General features: G+C 41.6%; 1 protein-coding gene across 2 annotated transcripts in view; it reads right to left on the reverse strand.

The window, feature by feature from the left end:
- The window catches only part of DOK5 (docking protein 5), a 99,228-nt gene that overhangs the window by 48,511 nt on the left and 25,212 nt on the right, over window positions 1-25,505 (reverse strand). For both annotated transcript variants that reach the window (XM_075011599.1, XM_075011598.1), the window contains exon 2: window positions 5,285-5,392. In XM_075011599.1, coding sequence (XP_074867700.1) covers window positions 5,285-5,392 — 108 coding nt within the window. The remainder of the gene's footprint in view (window positions 1-5,284; window positions 5,393-25,505) is intronic.

Consider the following 25,505-nt stretch of genomic DNA (forward strand, 5'->3'; position numbering starts at 1 on the left):
CGTGAAAATGTTTTAAATTAATAGAGTTATGCTACAGCTGGAAAACCCCCCGTGTCTCTATTTCCAGCTTCTCTCCCAGTGAAAAATGTGGATGTTAAAATGCCGGAGCTTCTGCTACCACAACAAAGGGAAAACACGCAAACGATAGCTCATCCTCGTACATAAATAAATTTAAACAATACATTCCTGTCTGATAAGCATTGCTTATTTTTCATTTTTGGGTGTGTGCAGAATGATAAAATCGAAGAAGCTGTAAATTACACAATTACAAAGACTATTCAGTGCAAAGAGACTACTAAATGATCATCAATAATTAAAGTAACATTTACTCTAGACTCCAAATGGTTTCTGATGAGAATGTACATATGGCAGCAAAAACATTCAGGATAGAGATTACTATTGGCTAATCTGCACTGCAGTAGTGCCTTTGAGGCCTCTCCCCACTCAACATCAGAGTCCTGTCATACAAAGCACTGGACAACTCGTAATTAACGACAGATGGAGTTTACATCTAAATAGCAGGGGGCAAACTGGCTTCTTGTGTAATACATGAGAGGAAGAAAAAATCACCCTCAGTCAGGTGCTTATATACACACAGAGGCTATGTCTACACGTGCACGCTACATCGAAATAGTCTATTTCGATGAATAATGTCTACACGTCCTCCAGGGCTGGCAACGTCGACGTTCAACTTCGACGTTGGGCAGCACCACATCGAAATAGGCGCTGCGAGGGAACGTCTACATGCCAAAGTAGCACACATCGAAATAAGGGTGCCAGGAACAGCTGCAGACAGGGTCACAAGGCGGACTCAACAGCAAGCCGCTCCCTTAAAGGGCCCCTCCCAGACACAGTTGCACTAAACAACACAAGATCCACAGAGCCGACAGCTGGTTGTAGACCCTGTGCATGCAGCATGGATCCCCAGCTGCCGCAGCAGCAGCCAGAAGCCCTGGGCTAAGGGCTGCTGCACACGATGACCATAGAGCCCCGCAGGGGCTGGAGAGAGAGCGTCTCTCAACCCCTCAGCTGATGGCCACCATGGCAGACCCCACTATTTCGATGTTGAGGGATGCAGATCGTCTACACGTGCCCTACTTCGACGTTCAACTTCGAAGTAGGGCGCTATTCCCATCCCCTCATGGGGTTAGCGACTTCGACGTCTCGCCACCTAACGTCAATTTCAACTTCGAAATAGTGCCCAACACGTGTAGCCGTGACGGGCGCTATTTTGAAGTCGGCACCGCTACTTCGAAGTAGCATGCATGTGTAGACGCGGCCAGACTATGTCACTTCCACTAGACATGAGGACATCCCCTCCCTGGATTCTTGACCGACATGTTTACAATGTCCAGCTCCATTGATCACATGCACAGCTCACCTATAACTTCTTGTGCATTGGCGTCCCAAAGAGGGAGACGTCCTGGATTACAGCTCCATTTTGTGCAGAATAGCTTACATGAATTCTGTGTGGCTTCACTTCCTATATATTTAGGACTGTCAACCTTATACACCTGGAACTTGGAGCAGCTCTGGTTAATGGGATCTGAAGGTTGAAAAGTTTTGGTTGGAATAACCTGGATTTCTCCTGACAGAAGCTCATTCAGAAAGCACGGTTTGTGCATAGTGGGGTTGCTTACATTCTCATGGATTGGCCAGTTCAGAAATGGAACTATCAGACTGTCACAGGGTGAACTGGCCCATTAAGAGGGTTGAGATCTCAGTTGAAACTGTTTCAGATTTGGCCTGGTAGTGGTCTCCCCAGGTGGAAGCAGTTGAGTGAAGTCACCTGAAAAAGTATCATTTAACTGGAAATTGGGGTTTCTGTGGAAATAAAAGGATAATCTTGGTCAGTTGGCTGCTTGTCCTTTTGATGAGTCTATTGACTGGAATACACTATTTAACTTGACACATTTAGACTTGTTACTATTGCTCACGCTGAATTTTGAGTTCAAGAACAGTTTGCAAAAGTCTTGACTGGGAAGTACATGTACATAAAGATTTGAAAAGACAATTGTTGATCTACGGATGCAGGTCAAACTCAAACCTAGAGAGATTACAAGTTTATGCAGTGTGAGTCAAATCTTTCACACTGTTCCAAAAATGTCATAAAATGTAATTCTATATAGAATTAATGTAGCCTTCAGGAGTGTATGTTGCACATTTTTTTTTTATTTTAAAGTGACATTGTCTTTTATCTTCCTAGAAACTTTTTATGTTTTGGGAAGAAAAAAAGGTTTTTTTTTAAACGAAACATTTCTAAACAATCCAAAATATCTTCAATGTACATTTTTAAAAATTAATTTTAATCCAAATTTTTTTTAAAAATCTTTCAACCACATCAACTGTTGACATTGTGCCTGTAACTATTTTCAGATATAAGTTTAGCTGATTAAGGGTGAGATTTTCATAAGTACTTAAAACTGACTGAATATTGTTCCTATCGAAATCAATGGAAGTTTGTTTTCTTTCTTATTTATGAGACTGAGAGCAGACTCTGGCCTCTGCTGAGAGCTACTGTAAATGCCACCCTTGTTGTCTCAGCTCCTGATTACACTCAGAAATCAGTTAATTGGTGTTAGGCCATATCTTGCAACCTGATTAATGTGGCAGGATCCCTATGCCTTTCAGAAATCCTTCTGAAGTTAGTGGTAGCCCTGAGACTGAGTGGTCCACTTATGCAGATCCAATAGCAGGAACTGACCTGTCGATTCTGCATATAAAAATGTGCAACTAAAACAACAGATAACCTCTTACAGAAGACAAAAACATTTATTTAGACTTAAGTATTTTGGTTCATCTTGGATCTCAAATGCAGACTTAAATTCAAAATATTCCAGGAAGTGGTGCATATACTACTGATGCTCTGCATGAATATTATCAGAGATTAAATTGGCATCAGTAATCGTCAGAAATGAACTGTAATAGATGTTACATATTCCACACAGAGCTGAAATGCTTCTACTCTAAATATATATATATACTATGTATTCCACACAGATCAAATGGGGAAAAAATTTCACTTATAATTGCTATTTTAAATTGCTTAATATAAATTTGTATGAGCTCCTTTTTCCAGGCACGATGTACTACAAATAGCCCTGGGGTTTTATGACCAATCCCTTATAAATTATGTACAGCAGAGATACAGATAAAGACCCATAGGAGAGAATTCAGATTCAGTATTCCCTCGTAATTTCCTCCTATGTGTCTCACAATGTGGATAAAGAGAGGATCAGCTTCAGCAGCTCATCTGCAGTTTCAGGGACCTAGGATGCTATGCACATAATTCCTAACTTCCTAACGTATTAAGCTTTTGCCAACAAAGATTATAAATTAAAGCATATTATTTTCAACTCCAATCCCAAGGGAACTTACTCATGTAAATTCTCTGATGAACTGAAATGAGGAGAGGACTCCAGAGAAAAGGGATTAAAAAATTAAGAAAGTTTATTGGTCTGAAAGGCATCTAACAAGGACTTTTATATTAACATTGAGCCAAATTCTCTAACTTCAGCAGAATTAGACAAAGGACCCTTTATGTTTCCAAGAGTTTGCACAAGTAATCCCTCCCAAATATAGGACATTACAAGTGTCTAAAAACCTGGTATGTTAGGGCCCTTAAAGTCATGGTTATGCCAATCATGATTTATTCTAGCCTTTCCACATCAAGTACTCTGGGTCTGATTCTTGCTTATATGAATGCCATTTTATACTCATACAGATGGCTCTTAAAGTAGGTGAAAATATTAACTTACTCCCACTTACATCTTAGACAGCATAAAGCGGGCGAGGGCAAAAAATAGCTCACAGGCCAGATCTGACCCACCAAACCATTGGATACAGCCTGCAACAATACTCTGTGACAGGCCCACAAATGGTGTGTTCGTGCCTGGAAACAAGAGAGGCAAATAGCCCAGGGCCTGGCAATTCAAAAAGGCCTGGGGCTCCCAGCCACCGTCACTGCAGCTATTGTGGTGGAGACTGGAGCTCCATACTCCTTAAATCACCACCAGAATGTCATGAAGCATGCTCTGAACAACTCTGAGGGCTGTCTGGGGAGCAATATGGTGTGTGATGTGGCACAACATTGAAAGCTGGCTGTCCCCGGTCCACCCCTTCCACTCAGGGCCCACTCCACATTGCCAAGGGGCCCGGCAATTCAACCTCCCTCACCCAGTGGGACCCTCAGGCAGGCTCCCTGCGTGCCACACCCCCACAAGTCACTCAAAAGCAGCCAGCTGCTGGGGCCATATGTGTTGCTGCACAACGGGAGCTGCCAGGGTTGTGTCACATGATGCCCTCTCACTCACCCTGCCATGAAGGGGCTTGCAGTGCAGACACACACAGCCACAGCAGCCAGCTGCTTTGACCAGTGTGTGGGTGCACAGCAGGAAGGAAGACTGCCCAAAGATCCCACTGGGCTGTGGGTTGGGAGCTACCTAGGTAAGTGCCTCCTAGCCAGAGCTCACACCTGGCACTGCATCCCACCTCCTCTTGCACCCCAACTCACTGCCCCAGTTCATAAGCCAAACCTTCTGCACCTCCTCCTATAGCCCCCCCACCCCAGGTCAGAATCCTTTCTTGGACCCATATCCTCTCCTGGACCCCAACCCCTGCTCCAGGTCACAACCTTCTTTCACCCAAATTCCCTGCCAGACTCCATCCCCTTCTTGAATCCCAATCCCCTACTCTGAGTTCCTTTCTGTACCCAACCTCCATCCCAGATCCTGCACCTCCTGCATTAACAGCAATGAAGAGTGCGGCCCTTGACCATTTACCAAATTCTTGGAGTGTCCCCCTAATCAAAAATTATTGCCCACCCCTGGTGTAAAGGGACCTTTAATTGGCGTTAGCGTAAATGAGACTCAGTCCCTCCCTTTTTATACATCTGAACGGTACTCAGCTCACTATTTTTCCATGCTAATGAACAATTCTGGCTCTGAGTCAAAGATACTTAATCACATCAAGTGAAGAAACAGAGGAGAAATGTGTCTTATAAAAAACATCACAGTTATTTTTCCAGCTTTTTGACCAGCTTTAACACTCAAAAGCTCGAAATAGTCTGGACAGAAACAAAAGTGAACTTCCCATTTTGAGTACCTTGATTTTTTATAGTTATATTCATAGTATATGAGTTGTCAACCTATACAAGTTATAAAAACTTTAAAATTTCACTGGAGAGTTTGTCTTCGAAGTAGCAACAAAACTAAGTATCCTTGGCCTCTAAACATCTGAGGGAGCAATGGAAATTTGGGTAAATATACAAACAGCCAAATCTTACCTTGTGATAGCACCTAAAGTAGGCTGCACGCTCGTCTGAAAACTTCTCAAGGCGCTTTGGCCCTTTGCTTGAAGCTTTCTTGAATACTAACCAGCATCTCTGATAAATCTGGAAGCACAAAAGAGTAAGCTTGGCATCTCCAATGATTTGAATATCACTGATGTTTGTATAAAATGGTTTCTTTCTCTGTGTTTGCACGCAAATTATTTACGACTCACGAACTAGTGGCTGCTTACAGTAAAAATAAAACATTCTGTCCACCATGGGTCTTACACAGACTTGCTGAAATCAGAAGAAAGAAAATGAGGGTTTTGAAGACAGAGCCAGGGGGGAAAAAAATCATCATTGGCCTGATTTCAGAACACAATGGCATGATGAAAAAGATTTGGAACAAAATACTTGTCTGATCATTTTCTTTAATGCTTGCCACTAGAGGACAAAGATGCAAATCATAGACTTGCTAATTCATGATAATTTCTGATCCCAGGGGATCAATACTATAAAGAGAACAGACAATGCTTTTTGTTTAGACACATTACATTACAGTAATGGGAATAATTAGAATTGACATGGGATTTAGTCTTGAGATGTGCACTTCAGACAGTGACTTTGTAAAATCTTGATCAGAGCAGACAGGCCTGTAGAGAGCTTTCCCTAGCAAGGGTAGGAGACCACACACTGTTTCAGAAACGACTGAAAAAGTTAATGGGCAACAAAGACAATCAATCATTCAAGAATCCTGAAGTCTAGGACCAAAAGTAGGTCCCAATGAAGTCAATGAATTTCACCAGTGTTTGGACATTATTCATTTAAACATGCATTCATTTGAGACCCCCTTCCAGCCTCCTTCTCCCCAGTCCCACCCCCCCCCCTTTTTTTTTTTTTTTTTGACACTACTCTCTTCTGTTTAATGGAATACCAGGGAAGTTGAAGGAGTGCTTCACAGAGCCCACAAAGCCCAGCCTTGAGCCACTAGCCTCTCTATTGCCTTTAAGCTGCTTACCTCTAAATTCAGTTTTGACACTGACAATCATTAACTGTGCTGTGGTTGCATCTGGGAACCAGCCAAAATCGACACACTTTTAGAAATGTGTGACTCAATTGGAAAAAGTCCACAGAACAACAACAAAAGGTTTAGAAAACTTGACTTATGAGGAAAGGTTAAAAAACTGCACTTGTTCAGTTGTAAGAAAACATGACTGAACAGGAGACCTAACAAAGACTCTTCAGAGATGTTAAGCAACTCAATACCAAACCCTTACAATTGTGACACCCCTCAAAATACAGTCACAGGAAAATTTCTGATCAAGTTTCGTTGTATGATTCACAAACAAACTGAACTTTGAATGAAAAAATGCCCAAAGAACACAGGGAATGCAGACAAAGAATCATTATGTTCTCCCTCTCTGCTTCCTAGTAGATTACATGCAACTCAGAATAACATACATTTAGCCATGACACTGAAATAGAAAATAAAGAATTGTTAATGATAAGATTAAAAGCTATGATACAAATAATTAAAAGTAAAGCAAATTATGTAACTGATGAAGTAACACTTTGTCCATAGTTTTGGCAGGCGTGTGTGTAGTTTTGGCAATTCTTTCACATAAAATGATAATCAGCTTAAAATATTATTGCTGACAGAAGATAAAATATGTTTGAAGATGTAAATAAAAGGAGTCAGATACTTGTAATGGTTTTTTGAAGCCATTTTTTCTAGGAAGACCCAGTGCCCAGTGACACAAAAACCATCTGACCAATAAACTGCAAAACCCAGCAGGAAATACACATAAGGTGGGTAAGTGAAGCTTCCATAAGAGCATAAGAATGGCCATACTGGGTCATAACAAAGGTCCAACAGTGATCTTCTTCATTAGCATGGCAAAAATAGTCACCTTCCAACAGTGACCAATGCCAGATGCCCCAAAGAAAGGGAACAGAACAGGTAATCATTAAGTGATCCCTTTCCGGTCATCCATTTCCAGCCTCTGACAAACAGAGGCTAGGGACACCATTCCTACCCATCCTGGCTAATAACCATGTATGGACCTAACCTCCATGAATTTATCTAGTTCTTTTTTGAACCCGGATAAAGTCTGGGTCTTCACAACCCCCTGTGGCAAGGAGTTCCACAGGCCTACCATATGCTACGTGAAGAAAAACTTCCTTTTGCTAGTTTTAAATTTGCTACTCAATTATATTTGGTGACCCCCTAGTTCTTATGTTATGGGAACAAATAAATAACTTTTCCTTATTCACTTTTTACATACCTGTCATGATTTAACAGCCCTCTATCATATCTCTCCCCACTTAGTCTCCTCCTTTCTAAGGTGAAAAAATCCCCAGTCTTTTTAATCTTTCACATGGCACCCGTTCCAAATCCCTGATATTTTTGTTGTACTTTTCTGAACCTTTTCCAATGCCAAGAGATCTTTTTGAGCTGAGGCATGGTATTCAAGATGTGGTTGAACCATGGATTCACACAGAGGCAATAAGATATGCATAAATGTATGGGTTACCTAAAACCAAAAGGACTGATTTACTAAAAGTCATTTTTACATAATCAGTTAAATTAAACTTAAGCAAGCATGGCCCCAAAGTGGAGAAAAGACCGACCAGAAACTGAAGAACAGGACTGGAGGACCAGGACCAGAGAAAAACAAGGCAAGGTGAAAAAAACCCCTTCCCTTTGTTCTAGATGTATTTGGGCCCAATTATCAGTTCTGTCTTGTCTGTTATTATTTGCATGGAATAAATGTATGTCCAAATGGCATAAGCAACAATTACTCTGTCTGACACTGTACAAATGAAGGCAAAAATTGATTAAGCCTAAATTGCGTGGACTTGTGACTCATATTATCAACTTTTACACTCAACTGCTGTTATAAAGAGAGGTATAATCAATTGTTCTCCATATTCAATAAAGCTAGAAGTAGAAATAGGCTTAATCTGCAGCAAAGGATATTTAGGTTATATATTAGGAAAAAGCTTTCTGACCCTAAGGGTAGCTAAACAGGCTTTGAAGTGAGGTTGGTGATTTTTAAGAGAGGTTGGACAAATACCCATCAAGGATTCTGGGTTTACTTGGTTCTGCAACAGTGCAGAGGGCCTGACATGACCACCATTTGAAGTCCCTTCCAGCCCTACATATCTAAGATTCTGAACTACAGAGGTCTCATTGTACAAGGTACTGTCCCAACACTGATTAGTAAATAGTCCCTGCTCTGGGGATTTTATAATCTAAAGAGACAAGGTGGCAAAGTGTAAGGCATGAAAGATTAGGGAAAAGAGAATGAAAGAAGAAAGTGGGAATGAGAGGAAGAATTGCCTAGCGGTTAGGGGACTAATCTAGGATTTAGGAGAGTCAGATTAATTTCCTTGCTCTGCCACCAACTACCTGGCATTGGTCAAGTCACTTAAGACAATCTGTGCCTTAGTTTCTTATCTGTAAAATAGGAACAGCACATCTACCTTACATGGGTGCTATGAGGATCACTCTCTATAAGATGGTTATAAGATGCTCAGATATTTGGGTGATGGGAGCCACATAAGTGCCTTAGGCAGAAAGAAAGTGGATTTGGTATGGGGACAATAAGTAGTTCTGACTCCTTGCAAATGTTCTTCCCATACAACTGTGTACTCAACTCCCTTCAGTTTGAGGCCTGTTCCAACCAAACTCAAGTCAAACTAGCTATGGGGCTCAGCAGCATCCACACTACAGTGCAGTAGCTGTGGCAACGTAGCATCTGTAGTGTAGACACCGCCTGATTCTTCCTAGTTCACTAACAAAATCCTCTCGGAGGTCTTCACTTACTGCATTATAACCAGACTCCAAGACCTCTATTCTTTCCTCAGACTCCTTGAACCGTCTGTTGCTTCTGAGAAGGTGGGGAGACATGTTAGCATCTTAACTGTCCTTGACTCCCATGACTCCCATCATCTAATTTTTCTCCTACCCCAGACTTCAAAGTCTCTTTAAATATCCTTCTCAGACACTGTGCATGGGGGCTTCAGCAGAACACATCTTCTCTACTTTACATACAATCTCGCTTATCTGTTCATATCTGCCATCTATTTTCCCCATCCAATCCTGACCTCTGTCGGTCTCTCTAATGTTTTCTGTTAGATGCAGGAGCTTAACCTGAAATTTCCTACGGCAGGAGCCACAGGAGAGACTGAAGTCATCCAGGACTTCCTGTCCCCAGCTCTAACAAAGAGATCAGAACCACCTGGACCTTTACTACACTCCAGCTCCTAATGAGTTCTCTTTGTTCCCCACTCTGTCACTGTTACCATCCTTCAGGTCACTCAGATAGGGTGTCATCTTCAAGCCCTCTTTCCCACCATGCACACTCACATTCAGGTTGTATCTAAATCCTCCTCCACACCATTTGTAACATCCATTCTTGTTTCTCTCCAAACGGCTCAAAACTCCTGTCCACCCCATTAACATCTCCTGTCTTGGAAAGGTAGCCGTGTTAATATGTAGCTTCACAAAACAAAAAAGCAGTCCTCTAGCACTTCAAAGACTAACAAAATGACATATTAGATGATGAGCTTTCGTGGGACAGACCCACTTCTTCAGATCTGGAAATTCTGATAAAAGTGAGCATCTTAATGGAGCAGGTCATAGCATCCAAGACCTGAAAATCATCATTTTAAAACAAAGAGGCCGTGTCTACACTTAGGAAAAACTTCGAAATGACCATGCTAATGGTCAGATCGAAGAATACTAATGAGGTGCTGAAATGCATATTCAGTGCCTCATTAGCATGCCAGTGGCTGCGGCACTTCAAAATTGTCACGTTTCACTGCTGCGTGGCTCGTCTACACCAGGGTCCTTTTTAAAAGGACCCCACCAACTTTGAAATCCCCTTATTCCTATGAGTTCATAGAAGGAACTCACAAAGTAAGAGCTGGAGTGTAGTAAAGGTCCAGGTAGTTTGATCTCTTTGCTGCGCCTGGGGACAGGAAGCCCTGGATGGCTTCAGTCTCTCCTGTGGCTCCTGCCTTAGGAAATTTCATGAGTTCATAGGAATAAGGGAATTTCAAAGTTGGTGGGGTCCTTTCAAAAAGGACGTTGGTACAGAAGAGCTGCACGGCAGCGAAATGCAACAATTTTGAAGTGCCGCAGCTGCCAGCATGCTAATGAGGTGCTGACTATGCATTTCAGCACCTCATAAGTATTCTTCAATCTGGCCATTAGCATGGCCATTTTGAAGTTTTTACTAAGTGTGGATGTACCCAGAGACTAACACCAGGTTACAAAGGGAGACATCTGAATTGGACTGTATTATCAAGTTTATGCCTGGGTCTCAATCAAGATAGCAATTTCCTTATACATTACAAGGATTGTTTCCCCATCCTTGATATTCACTGTGACCTCAGGCAACTCACTTAATAAACATTTGAGTGAGTAATTTTCTTCCCCCTTATCCCGGCCCCTTGCCACCCTCCTTCTGTCCTGAGTAGCTGATGTGTCAGTTTTAATTTCATTTTTTTCTATTTTTCTGTTAAATACTCATTGTACCACTTTAATTTTATCAGAAATTCCAGATCTGAAGAAAAGGGTCTGTCCCACAAAAGCTCATCACATAATATATCATTCTGTTAGTCTTAAAACAAAAAAGCAGCCTGTGGCACTTTAATCTCCTATTTTGATTACTGTAACCCCATCCACTCTAGCTTTCCACCAGCATACCTTACACAAACAAAATGGCAGTTCTGTGTGCACAAACCATGCATGATCAGCACTGAAGAGCAGGAAAGGATGCGTTAAATTGTGACAGATGCAATCAATTTAACCATGTTCATCACTTCAATTGTTTTCAGCAGCTAGGCAAATATAACCAGAGTTACAGACTTAGAGGATCCAGCAGCTGGATGAACAATTTCTGCCTTATTAAAACACCCATTGGATTAATTATACAGGTTAAGTGTGAAGATTTGATTCTGTGAAGTTAACAGCCAGTAGGTGAAGGCATTTATTTGTTGAGTGTAACAGCTGGGAAGGCATTCAATTTGAAGTCCAGAATATTAATAACTGTTGATATATTTATATATTCTGATTAAAAGATTTGTGAGTCTGGTACTTTTTACCTGATATCATGTATGCATATTTGTCTACAGAATAACACTGGTATGCATGACACTTTACAGACAAGGAGGTGTTACTATTTATAAATACAATCATTGAGTTTATCTAGTCCAGTAATCTAGCTCCAGTATGGACAATAACTGGTGCTTCAAAAGGTACAGAGCAGGACACTGTTCCTGCCCTTATGTTTGGTTCTAGATGGGGAGAATTACTCTGGTGCTGGTACTTCAAAAGACAATTGTAAGGCTGCCTTATAAGGATGCTCCTACACGGCCCAATAGAGAGGGGCCAGAAGCAGTAAAATAGGCTAGATTATAGTAAAGCCCAGAGATTCTAGGCAGCACTGCAGCATATAGGCCAATTAACTGAGTGGTCCTCGTGATTATCTACCAGCAAACTACTGCGACTCAGAGCAGTCAATCACAGACACGCAATTCCAGTTACGGCAATGATGTAGCTGGAACCAATGATCGACTTATCTTGGTGTCCTCACTGAGGAAGGTTGACAGAAGAATGTCTCCTGTCAACCTCCCTTACTCCTTACGAGAATGAGGAGTACAGGAGTTGACTGTCAACCCCGACACTCGATTTCATGCATCTTCACCAGGCATGTAAAATTGAACCCCAGAAGATTGACACTCACCAGTTCAGTCTCCTGGATAGCGTAAATGTACCCTATGAGCCAGCAGAGCATGAAAGAGGTTTAATCACACCTCAGTTCACTCTCCTGCTAGACTGCAAGACCTGCTCTTCTCCTCTTAAAAGTACAGCGCAATTTCATTCCAGGTATCAATGGAAGGACTTGGATGGTCCACTTCCTGGCACTGGCTGTGTGTGCTCTGAGGTACATTATCAGATGATTATCAGATCAGGAGAGACTCTCTCAACTGTGTCCTGCTGTAGAAACATGACAACACATTACATGGATCACTGATGTGCTGTGTGTCTGAGCCAGAAGGTTTCCCTGTCATTATATGATTCAATACAGTGGGCACATAGCCCTTGATTTTGTGCTTCTCTCTTTCCTCCACTGGGAGTTATGGACATGTGTTTAGAGAATATAGGTTGAACCCCTCTAGTTCAGCACTCTCTCAGCCAGCACCATCCATAATCCGACATGATTTTAGTAAGCGGGACGACCACTCATCATGGGTGTGGCCAAATTTCCCATGGTCCCACAAACTTTGTTTACAGCCACCAATCCTGCCTCTCACTATTCTGTGTTATTTAGCTTTAATTTACTCCTAGAAGGACAGTGGAAGTCTTGATAAAGCTGCTACATAATACTGACCTCCCATGGTCTGGCAAATTCTCTCATTCAGCACCATTCAGGTCCTGAAGGTGCCAGACTAGAAAGGTTCAATCTGTAGTTTATTTGATTACACAAAGTCCCTAACGATTCCAGAGCATGCGGATTCAGATTCAACCAATAAAAACACTGCACTGTGAAAATGAATGTTTCAGAAACCTTTTGGATCCACTAATTCTTACGTTTTCATAACCACTGTATAAATTAGAGCTATTATGCATTGCTACTAACAGATATGCAATGGATCATCGAGACATATGAAAGTGGTTGAAGACACCAATCCCTTTCTCATGGTGATTCCAAGCAACCAGCCTCGGGAAGGAACAGCCTGTGCTGAAGGAGCCAGTAGGAGAACCATGAGATCAGGATTACCAGCTCAGCCACAAGTTTCCCATATTATCAGGGGCAAGTTATCGGTGTTCCTTAGTTTCTTCATCCGTAAGAATGATTGATAAAAATATTCCACTCTCACAGAAGTGTTTTGAGGACAAATTTGTTCCGGAAGTGGTCAGGCAGTAAGATGAGGAGCACCACTACAGTTTTTAAATGAAATGTTTGTGTGCATTAGATACACACTTGTAACAAACAGATCCCTTTACTGTGCCCTTATACAGTTGACTGGCAGGAGATATTTGACATGGGTTTAATCAGGCTGCACCTTTGTTATTAGATGTCTGGGATTAACCAGCAGTTAACAGCGCACATAATCTCCATCTTTATTCCATAATTACCCAGAGGACTTTTATCAGTTCCCCCTCTTTTTTCATCACTGCCCCTCCAGCATATCCATTGCATGGACCTTCCAATCTACACCCATCTTGTAGGAGGGTTAAGGAGGGCTATAACAATGGTATGGTGTGGATCCAAATTCTCATTCACAGGAGTCCCCAACTGCCTCCCATTCCATTAACAAACACTTATTTTTAAGTCCTTTTCCAAGACAAGTATCCAGACACTGTTTTGAATCTCTCTAGTCTGGCACTTCTCATTCACCAACATTGGTAATCCAGCATGATTTTAGTAGCTGGATAACGATTTATCATGGGTATGGCCAAGATCCTGTGGTCACATAAAATTTGTTTCCAGCCACCAGTTCTGACTCTGTCCTGTTATTTAGCTGTAATTTACCCCTAAATGTCTTCCGGTCAAGTCCTGAGGGTGCCAGACAAGAGCAGTTCATGAAACCTGTACTATTCCTTTGGAGTGCTGTAATTGTACATCTGCCCTACACTTAAATCATGAGTTGGGACCTATGGCCTACTGCACATCATGCCATACATGGGCAACGACCACCTGGAGATTTGCTCTGGAGAACACAATCCCTGCCCCTGAAACTGCATCCAAGCCAATATGGTGGTAAGGGAAAAATTATTTCCCAGACACCCTAAAAAAGGAGATGCCTAGTGTAATGCCCACAGCAGGTGTTGTCCAAAGCTGGTGGTTGTCCTTCCTCAGGCTTGGTCTGTGTAAATGGAAAGTTCCCAGCATGGAGTGCTTCTCCTTTTCAAACCCTGTATTCCCAGTCAGCCCCTCTTGCAGCTGGTTTCACTTCTCCTCCCCCCAACCATATACACCTCCCCAGCCTTAAAGCATGCTTCACTTCTTTCAGCAATGCGGGAGAATGCCTCCCTACACACAAAGTCCAGAACTACAGCGAAGTACTTCTAAGTAATCTTCAGAGTCTATCAGGCTTCACCCTAAGTCTAACTAAGGAAACAAATAAGACAGCTCAAAAGCAATAAGAATTAATGGGCTAAATTTACCACTGCTATTAGCATGCCAGAATTGCCTGACATTGAAGAAACACCAGCAGAAAATTAGACCCCCTTTCTTCTTGGGTCAGAATTTGCTTTTCACGTTTATGCTTTTGATACAGCAGGATGTTGAAAGCAAAGAACAAGAAAGCCTAGAGTTAGCTATCATCTTAGTCCTTCTGCCTGAATATCATAGGCTTTACAAGGCACACATAAGAAATAGAATCATCAGACTGGACAGAGTGCATCTCAAGAGTTTATAATATCCGGTCCCCTGCACTCACAGCAGGAACAAGCACCATCTGGACCATGGTGTCTAACCAGCCATCCATCAGCCAGAATCTGGCCCACAGAGCCAGCAGTGGCACCATTTTTAAAAGGTATCTGGACGGCTCCAAGACACGTGGCTCTTTAAGGAGCCATTTGTGGCTCCCATCTCTGCAGCCTGACTCCTTCTCTGGCTCCTCTGTACTCTGGTACAGCATGGCGGGGCAGAGAGAAGTGGGACGGGGTAAGTGCACTGGAGCCCCATGTGGCTCTTTGAGCAATAAAATGCTTGAAGCCACGAAAAAGGGGTACTTCTCTTTTTTTTTTTTAAATAAAGGTTGAGAAACACTGGAGTAGAATTCAATTTAACAGCTAGCAGGAGGAATCTGGCCATTAAACTGAGTCCTATGCTTTCAGCACAGCAGGGTGCCGGGAGCTGCCTTTGTCGCAATGTTTGTGGGGGGAGTAGGAGGGCTGGAGGGAGCCATGCAGCTGCATTAAAGAGGACATGGCCCAGCAAAGGAGTGTGTCGGGGGGAGGTGGCAGCATGTAGAGCTCCTGGGTAAGTTAATCCTGGGTTGGGAAAGCAAGTTTGGGGCTGTGAGCAGGGTTAAGCCTGGGGGCAGGCAGGGACTGTGAGGGCCTTAAACCTGTGGGCAGGTGTTGGTGGTTTGGGGCTATTTTGTAAAACATGTAAAAAATTGCCATGGGGCCCTGATGAAAAAAGGCTGGACACCCTGATACAGACCACCCTTACAGCTGTTTGTCTAATCTGATCTTAAAAATCTGCAATGCTGGATATTCCACTACCTCCCTAGGCAGTTTATTCCAGAGCTTAACCATGCAGACAGTTTGGAGTTTTTCATAATGTCTAACTTAAAACATCCCTTGCTGCAATTATAAGCCCATTGCTTCTTGTTGTAATAGAGCAAGGAGAATAATTTTTCTCCCTCCTCGGAAGAACCTTTTGGGTACTTGACAACTGCTAACATACCCCTTCTCAGCCTTCTTTTTTCCAGACTAAACAAACTCAGTTTTTTCAATATTCCTTCATAGGTCATGTTTTCTAGATCTTTAATCATTTTTGTTTCTCTTCTCTGGATGTTTTCCAATTTGTCCGCATCTTTCCTGAAATGTGATGACCAGAACTGGACATGATATTCCAGCAAAGGCCTAATCAGCACAGGGTAGAGCAGAAGAATTACTTTTCATGTCTTGCATACTACAATTGTCCTACTAATTTATCTCAGAATAATAATGTGCTCCCCACCCCCCAACGTTACACTGATGATTCATATTTAGCTTGTGGTCCACTCTGATTCCCTAGGTCCCTTATAACAGTACTTCTTCCCAGGATGTCATTTCCCATTTTGTATGTGCTCAACTCTTGTTTTTTCCTAAGTGGTCTACTTTGCATTCATCCAGATTGAATTTAATCCTCTTTACTTCAGACCCTTTCTCCAGTTGGTTCAAATAATTTTGAATTATAATCTTATCTTCCAAATCACTTGCAACCGCATTTCCACCCCACCTTGATATCATCTGCAAACTTTGTAAGTTCACTCTCTCTAACATTACCTCAATCACTGATGAAAATGCTGAACAAAACCAGACCTGGAGCTGATCTGTGCAGAACCCCACTCATTGTGCCTTCCTAGCTTGACTGTGAATCTTTGGCTGACCATTCCCAGAGAGTAGATATCGATCAGCTATGCACTCAAAATATAGTCGCTCCATCTAGGTTGTATTTCCCTAATCTCTTAATGAGGAGGTCATGCAAGACTATATCAAATGCCTGAAAGTAATCAAAATATACCACACCCACTGTTTTTGACCATTTACAGGACTCATTACCCTATCAAAGATAGCCATCAGGTTGGATTGACATGGTTTATTCTTGAAAAATCCATGCTCACCATTACTTATCACCTTTTTTATCTTCTAAATCATTGCAAATTAATTCCTTAATTATTTGCTCCATTATCTTCCTTGGCACAGAAGTTAAGGTGTCTGGTCTGTTTGTTCCCTGGGTTTTCCTCATTTCTCTTTTTAAAGATGGGCCTATATTAGCCCTTTTCTAGCCTTCTGGAATCTCTCCCAAATCCTGCCTTCCATGACTTCTCAAAAATAATCTCTAATGGCTCAGTAATCTCCTTGAGTATTAAGAAGAGCCTACGTCTGGTGTCACACTGGAATTAGAATACTTATTTTTTCAGCTTTCTACTTTGAAAAGCCTCATATGTTGATTATACTTTACATCAGGACATCTTTGAGAAGGTTTCTGGATGAGAGTAGGTGTTAGTAAGGAACATTCTATAATACTTAGTTTGAAATACAATATGAGAGTTTATGGAACACATGCTAACCAAGCCATTAATCTGCCAATTTACTTAGAATAACCTTCCAAATATCAACATTAAGCAGGCATCTTTACGGTACTTTAAAAAGGTTAGGGAGAAATATAAAATTACTACTAAAGATAATGTCTTCTACTTTCCCTTTCCATTGATCTAAAATTTCAATTAAAAGTAAATGATTAAATATACATACTAACATAATTTGCAGCCTGACTTTACAGTAGTAAAATGTAGGATGTAAGACATCTTAGTTCAGTAAAATTCATAGATCCATATGCATATTATGATCAGTTGTCAACACAATGCAGATTTAAACCCAACAAAATACGAAGGCAGGTAATCAAGACAAGAACTAGAGATTCTGTTATGAAACTAAAACCATACATAAAGCTCTGGCAGAACTACTTCATGAAGAAGATTAGGATATTTAAATAATAAGATTATTTACTCTTTGTCCTTTGCACTATGGTAAAGCAAAAAATAAAGAAAACACTACTGGAGAACATCTCCAGAACATGTCTTATCTGCATTTAAGAAACAAAGAACATTCAAGTTGTCCCAATTTATGCACTCTGCCTGAGTGCATCATCTGACATCTCTGATGGAAACAATTAACTGGGACCTGATCCAGAGCCCACAAAAGTCCATGAAAACCCTTCCAGGGATTTCAATGGGCTTTGGAAACCAAACCCTGGTGCACTCTCTCACTAATTCCCATGGAAATCAATGAGAAGCTGACTAGAGTAAAGACTTCAGCATGCATCTTTGAACTGAAAAAAGAAAAACAGAGTTGGGTGTTGGGAGAGGAATATCACACAATCTGGTGTGACAAAGTCAGGCCAGAGGGCTGCAATGGAGTGGGAAAAGGCAGCCCTAGAATGGTAAAAGGCCCACTCTAATAACTAGGGAAGGAATTTACTGCAGGTCAGTCAGTTGTCCCAGGCAGATTACGATCAGATGAGACAGAGCTACCTTGCACCAATTAGGATCAGCTGATTCCTTTTCAGAACTGCCCAAGAGTGTTTTAAACCCTCCCCACATAGAGAAGTGGGAGGAGGAGAGAGAGGCTTACACATGCCCAAGTGGCTCCTAAATTGAAGATTCCATGGGAGTGCTCAGCTTCTGGAGGAAATTCTCAGCTTCAAGGGAAGGTGACAAGCCTAAACCCCTACTCAGGCAAAGGTTGACTGCCTGAATACAACAGACTTTACCCAAGGCCCATCCTGCCAAAGCTGGGGAGAAAGGCAGAGGCTGACAAAGGGAAAAAGGGCCCTTGCCATACTGGATTTACATTAAGAAAAGAAAATTCACTCTTTGAGCTTGTTATTTTGACAGTTGTGTGCATGAGAAACTCCTAAATATTTTCCACTGAGTATATACATATACACACCCTCCTCATTTGCCATATCCATGTGAAAAAAACACCTGCAGAGCATTTGTGGAGGAAAACGCTGTGCCTTGTTTTCCTCCTCTAATGCTAATAGTCATAATGCAGTTCTACTGCACTAGGAGCCTTGTACAGATTGGAGGCCGCACTGAGAACAGCCATCAAAAACAGCATTACCAGCTTCCCCTACCAGCTCAGAAAACAGTGCCCACAGAAACCTCACTAAAAAGGTATCACGAGCTATATCCGTCTTATAATTTGGATGGGGTGAGAAATTTCTGTTAAATTTGTATTTACACTTTTACATTTTCATTGTAAACTGCATCCCTTCATACGGGAGGAAAGCATAATGAATTAGAAAAAGAGTGCAGCTGAGCTTTTTAAAGGGGAGTGAGGAATCCAACAACCATTGAAATTATTGGTCACTGGGGTATGTCTACACAGCAAAGTCATTTCAGAGTAACAACTGCTATTTTGAAATAACTGAGTGTATAAATAAAGCAACCACTATTTTGAAATAATTTCAAAATAGCAGTTGTCCTATTTTGAAACTGGTAAACCTCAATCCATGAGAAACAGCACCTAGTACGAAATAGGTACAGTAATCCCTCAAAATGTGTGATTAAGAGGTAAGCACAATTCAAAAACTTGCTCCCCCCAGCCCCGGCTCAATCCCCCCAGACCTACGTGGTTCCAGCTCAAAACACCACCCCCCACACAGCTCCCACTCACTCCCACACCATGGGGCAGCCTCAGTTCAACCCCCACATGGCTCCGTCTCTCTCTCTCTCAAATGCACACCCACACATATGGCTCTGGCTCAACTTTACACAGGGCCGCGCAGCCCCAACTCAGTTCTACCCCCGCCTGCGCCCACCGCCCCTGCAGCCCTAACCCATCCCAGACTTAAACCCCCCCCACTCCCATGGCCCCAACCCACCTCCAGGCTTAACTCTACCCCACTGCCCCCCACCCCCAATCCCAAGATTTACCTTTTAAAAGGAGCTCCAGGTGGGTCTGCTGCTTCCATGTTTGCAAAACATGCATTCCGCTGGGGAAAAACGCAGCCCCCTGACTTATGCAAAATTTGAGTTATGCAAGGGTATGTGGGAACACAACCCTCGCATAACTCAAGGGACTACTGTATTTCGAAATGGGCTATGTAGACATAGTATTTTGGATTTAATCTGAAATAGGCTGTACTGCGCGCAGGCACATTATTTCGCCTGGCTGGGCTGATCTGATGGGTTTGGTCCTGCCCAGGGCAGGGGCCTGGACTTGATGCCGTTTTTAGGCCTCTTCCAGCTCCATTGTTCTGTGATTCTAAGTTTTGCTTATTATGGAGATTCCTTGTAGTGTAGATGCTTATTTTGGAGTAAGAACTCCAGAATAAACTATTCCAGAATAATTTAACTGCGTAGACATACCCTGAATGTCTAACTCTGTTAGGCTCTTATGAACATCTCAGTCTATAAACTACAACTCAGCAAGCCTGTGTCTGACTTAAAGCAAGGGATAATACCACTAACTTCACTGAAATTACTCATATGCTTAACTTTAAGGGTATGCTTAAGAACTTTGCTCAATCAGGGCAAATGTCCTGCACAAGATACCAATTTTGGATTACGAGAAGTACCCTCCAATTCTGTTTTACCCCTTGACAGTAACTGTTTGTTAACTAATTATGTTATTTTCCCTGCTTTTCAATCTCTCCCTGCTCTTCATGTTATCCTTTTTCCCCCCTCTGAGTATTGCTCTATTCTGCTAATAACTCATACTGCCTCCCTTTCCCAATAAAGAAGCATCAGACTTATTTACAGCCTACTGAGAATTCTCTCCAATTTTCTGGTTTATTGGCAATTCAAGAACACAATCTGTTGAACACTAGAATTACTAGAGTTTGTGAATTGCATTGTTTAAGGATTTCTAAAGAGTGACCAAGATGTTTAATCTAGCAGAAATAGGTCTTCAAGATTTAAAACAAAACTAAACTAAACAAACAAAACTTCTTCTACATTTACCTGGGTTTAGCACTTAGGATATGAGTTGCAATTTTTTTTTCTCCCGCCTCCCCCCATCCAAGTATCTTTATTGTTCTGGCAATTGTTCCCCACTCACAACCCCACCCTTGCTGGTATTTTTATTGTTCTGGAGAAGATTTTCATAGGCATGATGTGGAGTAGGGTACCTGACTCCTACCTTTTCACTATGAAAAATCTCCCCTATTTGTATTAGCATGGCACCTATATGGTCCAGACAAGAGCAGGGCCCCAACATGCCAAACTATAGAAGCAAGAGAAAGACCATGACATGAAAAGCTGTCTAGTTTCAGCATATAAATCCTACAATTTGAGACAATATTCTTCTTGAAATCTTCTTCCAATGAGAAGAGAGACTGAGAAAGAGAACCAGTCTGACTTCAAGGTTGAACCTCTCTAATCCAGAACTCTCTCATCCAGCAACATCCATAATCTGGCATGATTTTAGCCACCTGGACAACCACTTATGGCTGTGGCTGAGTTTCCCATGGTCCCATAAAGATTGTTTAACGCCAGCAGTCCTGGCACTTAGTGTTCTGTGTTATTTAGCTGTAATTTATCCCTAAAGGTCTTCAAAAAGAGTCCAGTGGAAGTGTTGTTAATCCTTCTGGACAATATTAACCCCCTGTAATCTGGCAAATTCTCTCATCCAGTACTGGTCAGGTCTCAAGGGTACCTGAGTAGAGAGGTTCAACCTGTATATCTTTTAAGTATTGACATAGATTTGTTACCTCACTTACAAAAGGAAACAGCCATTTCAGTTCAGAGACTTTACAGCTCAATAAATTGTAAGATAAAAGCCTCATAGTACCTCTTTTTTCTTAAAGCATTACTATATTGAGGATAACCATCATACTGGGCACGTGGTGTTTGTATATACAATTGATTAGAAGTCCAGTCTTAACCAATTACAATAAAACAGAGACAAAGCATTCAAACTTCATTGCCTGTCTTACTAAAAATTGTCTTTTTTTTCGTAAAAACAGTGCATAACAAAGAGAGCAATACAACGCCCAGTCCTTAAGGAACCAAAGCTTGCCCTTGACAACAGTTGGATCCCAGTGCAATCAATAATGCAAACTTACAATAGTTTGTAAGTAGACAGTTGATGATAGGTAACTTCCCTTTTTACATCAGGGACCACTATGCATATCCACTTTTTTCTGATACAAATGGCAAAGTTCCAAGTCCTTTTTGCAGTATACTCATTTTCCATACTAATACAGCTAGTACATCTAAAAAATAGGATAGTATGCTAAGTGTTAAGCAATTAAACTTTTCATTCTTAAATAAAGATTTCACAATGTTACGACAAACTATTCTTAACTCTTGCTAAGGATTTGAGTCACTTCACAATAGACCTTCACATAACAGGCCATTTGACCAAATGGAGCAAAGTACTAAAATTACAGACTATGAATCTGTTTTGGAGTCCAATCTGCATCTTGCATACTAGCTTTAAGATTTTACTATAATTAATGTCAAATTTTATTTCATCCTTGAACTTTGCTTTTCGTGTGCTGGCTAGAAGGGCTATAGCTTCACATTTTAGATGAACAGTGACACAGAGGTAGCTGTGTTAGTCTGTAGTCTATCAAAACAAAAAAGCAGTCATGTAGCACTTTAAAGACCAACAAAATAATTTATTAGGTGATGAGCTTTCATGGGACAGACCCACTTCTTCAGATGATAGCCATACCAGAACAGACTCAATATAAAAGCTCAGAGATCTAAAAATTGTTTTTCAAGGCTGATAAATAAGAAAAATTTTTATCAAGCTTGGCAAATCAGAAGAGCAGAGGGATGGATGGGGGTGGGTTAGGGTGGGAGGAGATTCTGGATGGTTTGATATACACCTGTGCATCTTTCCTACACTAGATCCAGGGGTTATAGTGGACTGCAAGCTCAATATGAGTGAACAGTGTGAAACTATTGCAAAAAAAACAAAACAAACATCATTCTGGGATGCATTAACAGAAGTATTGCAAGCTAGACTTCAGAAGTCATTCTTCCACTCTATTCTGTGCTGATTAGACCTCAATGAGGATACTGTATTCATTTCTAGGCACCACATTTCAGGAAGGATGTGGAGAAATTGCAGAAGGTCCAGAGAAGAGCAGCAAAAATGATTAAAGATCTAGAAAACATGACCTATGAAGGAACATTGAAAAATCAGGTTTGTTTAGTTTGGAAAGGAGAGTACTGAGAGGGAACATGAAAATAGCTTTCAAGCTCCCAAAAGGTTGTTAAAAGGAGGAGGGAGAAAATTATTCTTCTTAAACTCCAATGATTGGACAAGAAGCAATGGGCTTTAAACTAGAACATGGGAGGGTTAGCTTGGACATTAGGAAAATGTTCTTAACTATCAGGGTGGGTTAAGCACTAGAATAAAATTTCCTAAGAAGGATGTGGACTCTCCACCATCGGAACAGGTTAGACAAACAACTGTCAGGAATGATCTAGCTGGTGCTTGGTCCTGCCATGATTACAGGGGACTGGACTTGAGACCTTCTTGCGGTCCCTTACAGTTCTAGTATTCTTTGCCCGCTCCCTGGAAATCTTCAATATGTGGCAAAGTGACTAAAGTTATGAGAAACATGGCTAGATCAAAACATTTGGAAGAAAAATAATTTTGAAAGATGTTTGGGGAATTCATGGTACCATCACAATGAGCAAGATCTAAATACCTAGGCAAACAGATCAATAACTCCATGCTCATCACTTCACTTTCTTTGCAGCTGAACAGACCTGAAGCAAGAAAAGAAATGAAGACAAGGAAGCTAACAGTGCACTGATGGTTCCCAAAGTGCAGTTTCAGAAAAATAATTAATTGAATGCTTAAACTAAAATGGAGCAACAGCAATTCCTTGATATTTTGATATTGATTCAGACACGACAGCTATTATATCAAAAAGCTCTAAACAGCGAAGGAATCTTGTGCTTGGTATATACTACGGAAATGAGTCAATTTCAGATATGCAATTCTAGTTACAGCATTTGCGTAGCTAGAATCAACCTATCAGAATCAACTTACTTCCCTACTGTAATCTGACCTTCTTTAGCCTTGCCTTGATATCACTTACTCATTGCAATAGCATGGAGTAAAGGGGCCAATGGCTGACCCCAGAGAAGTCAATTTTGCCACATCTTCACTTCTCTGTGCCTGAGATTCAATGGGGATAATTATACTTCTCTCTTTTATAAAGTGCTTAGAAAGCTACTGATGACAAGCCCTGTCAGAACTAGTGATATTATTAGATGTACAGAACCTAAATGTTTTGTAGCTGTTTAAAATCACAGACACACACACCCCGTCTATCTCCTGGAAGATCCAGCTGCCAACAACAAAGTTAATTCAAACATGGATAGAGAGACATGGTAGGTTGGACATTCCAGTGGCCAATCTATGAACTGAAATCCAATATACTGACCCAGACTGAGTTTAAGTAGTTCTTTTATAAACTATATATTTAAAAGACATTTCCAAAATGGTAAACTTTCACAAGCACACATCTATTTGCTTTGCATGTGTGCAACCTCCTGGAATTTAAAGCTAAGTTTAAATATACAAGCCTTGACTTTTGTTTGGCCATGAGCGATTGGACACAGAAAAGGTTGCTTCTGGTGGACTAGCGTAACTTCCCTCCTGCTTTGTAGAGGCAGTTGCATTTTGGATATAACCATCTCGGGTTAAATCTTCAAAATTGCACTTGTGGGTACTGGACATCTGTTAAAGCATATTTTTGACAATTTGGCCAGGACACAAGGATATGTATCTATAAACAGCTGAAAAATATATCACACCCAGCATTACAATAATATCAGTAATGAACATTGCAAATAAATATAAATACACCCTTTCAGAAGACAGAACTGAATCTGATCAATTTAAACAGAGACACAAATAGTTATCATTTTTGGCATCAGTTATATGAACTTTTCCTATGAGCAAAAAGAATTACCAATGACATCACTAAACTCATTTTGGACCTAAATACCTAAGGGGAGGGCTGAAAAGCTTGGCTTTTTTATTTTTCCCTAATAACATTAGGGGCAGGGCTTCACTTGAACACAAAGCACTGGTTTCTCAGTTGGTGCACATCAATACACAGGCACCCCTCAAGTTACAAACATCCGACTTATGAAAATCTGCACATAAAAACAAAGGCTCACTTGCAACCTCAAGGAGCAGAGGCAGATGGTGTGTGGACTGCAGGGGGGCAACAGCCATCTGCCCCTGCCCCACCCCTACTTGCCAAGCCCTCCCCTGCCTGCCACTTCCAGTGCCTGCAGGGCAGTGGCCTCCCTCTGCCCCCCTCCTCAACCCCCACGCAGCATGGCCTAGGAGAATGAACTAGGAAGCTCGTGCTGCTCTCATGCTGGGCCACTCCAGGTGAGGCCCCTGCTCTCACTGGAATCGGTGCCATGCTGATGGTGAGTGGGAATGGAAGGGAAAGCTGGGGGTGCAAGTGGCCCCACGTGCACCCCCCCACATCACCTGTGTCAGGCAGGCAAGAGGCACAGGCTGTAGCAAGCAGCACAAGGGCTGGCTGGAGTACTGTGGACAAACGGGGCAGTGGCCCACTCAATGGCTGGAGAGAAGTAGTGCTTTGAAGTACTGCTGCTTCTCTTCAGCAGCCAGCTCCATGGCCACCGCTTGGTGAGTGGGGTCTGGGGACAGCCCGCACAGTATGGGGATGGCAGTGAGGTGGGGGGAAAGAGCGGGTCCAGAAATCCGCTTCAGAATCTTCATCTACCTTCTCATCCTCCTGTAATAAACCTGCCTTTCTTCAAGCACCGGCATTCAAGATTAAATTTAAAAATATATATGTTTTCTATTCTCTTTCACTGCAGATATAAAGTATTTCAGCTACATTAGGGGTTAAGTAAGCTAACTACCATTCATAATGTTGTTTCTATGCGAAAATGTGTTCAGAGTTCCAAACAACTGATTTGCAAATGAACTTTTCATAAGTTGGAGATTCCCTGTCATTCCATTGGCTCTAATTTG

This window comes from Carettochelys insculpta, chromosome 17 (genome assembly GCF_033958435.1).
Source record: "Carettochelys insculpta isolate YL-2023 chromosome 17, ASM3395843v1, whole genome shotgun sequence".
In the NCBI taxonomy this organism is placed as follows: Eukaryota; Metazoa; Chordata; order Testudines; family Carettochelyidae; genus Carettochelys; species Carettochelys insculpta.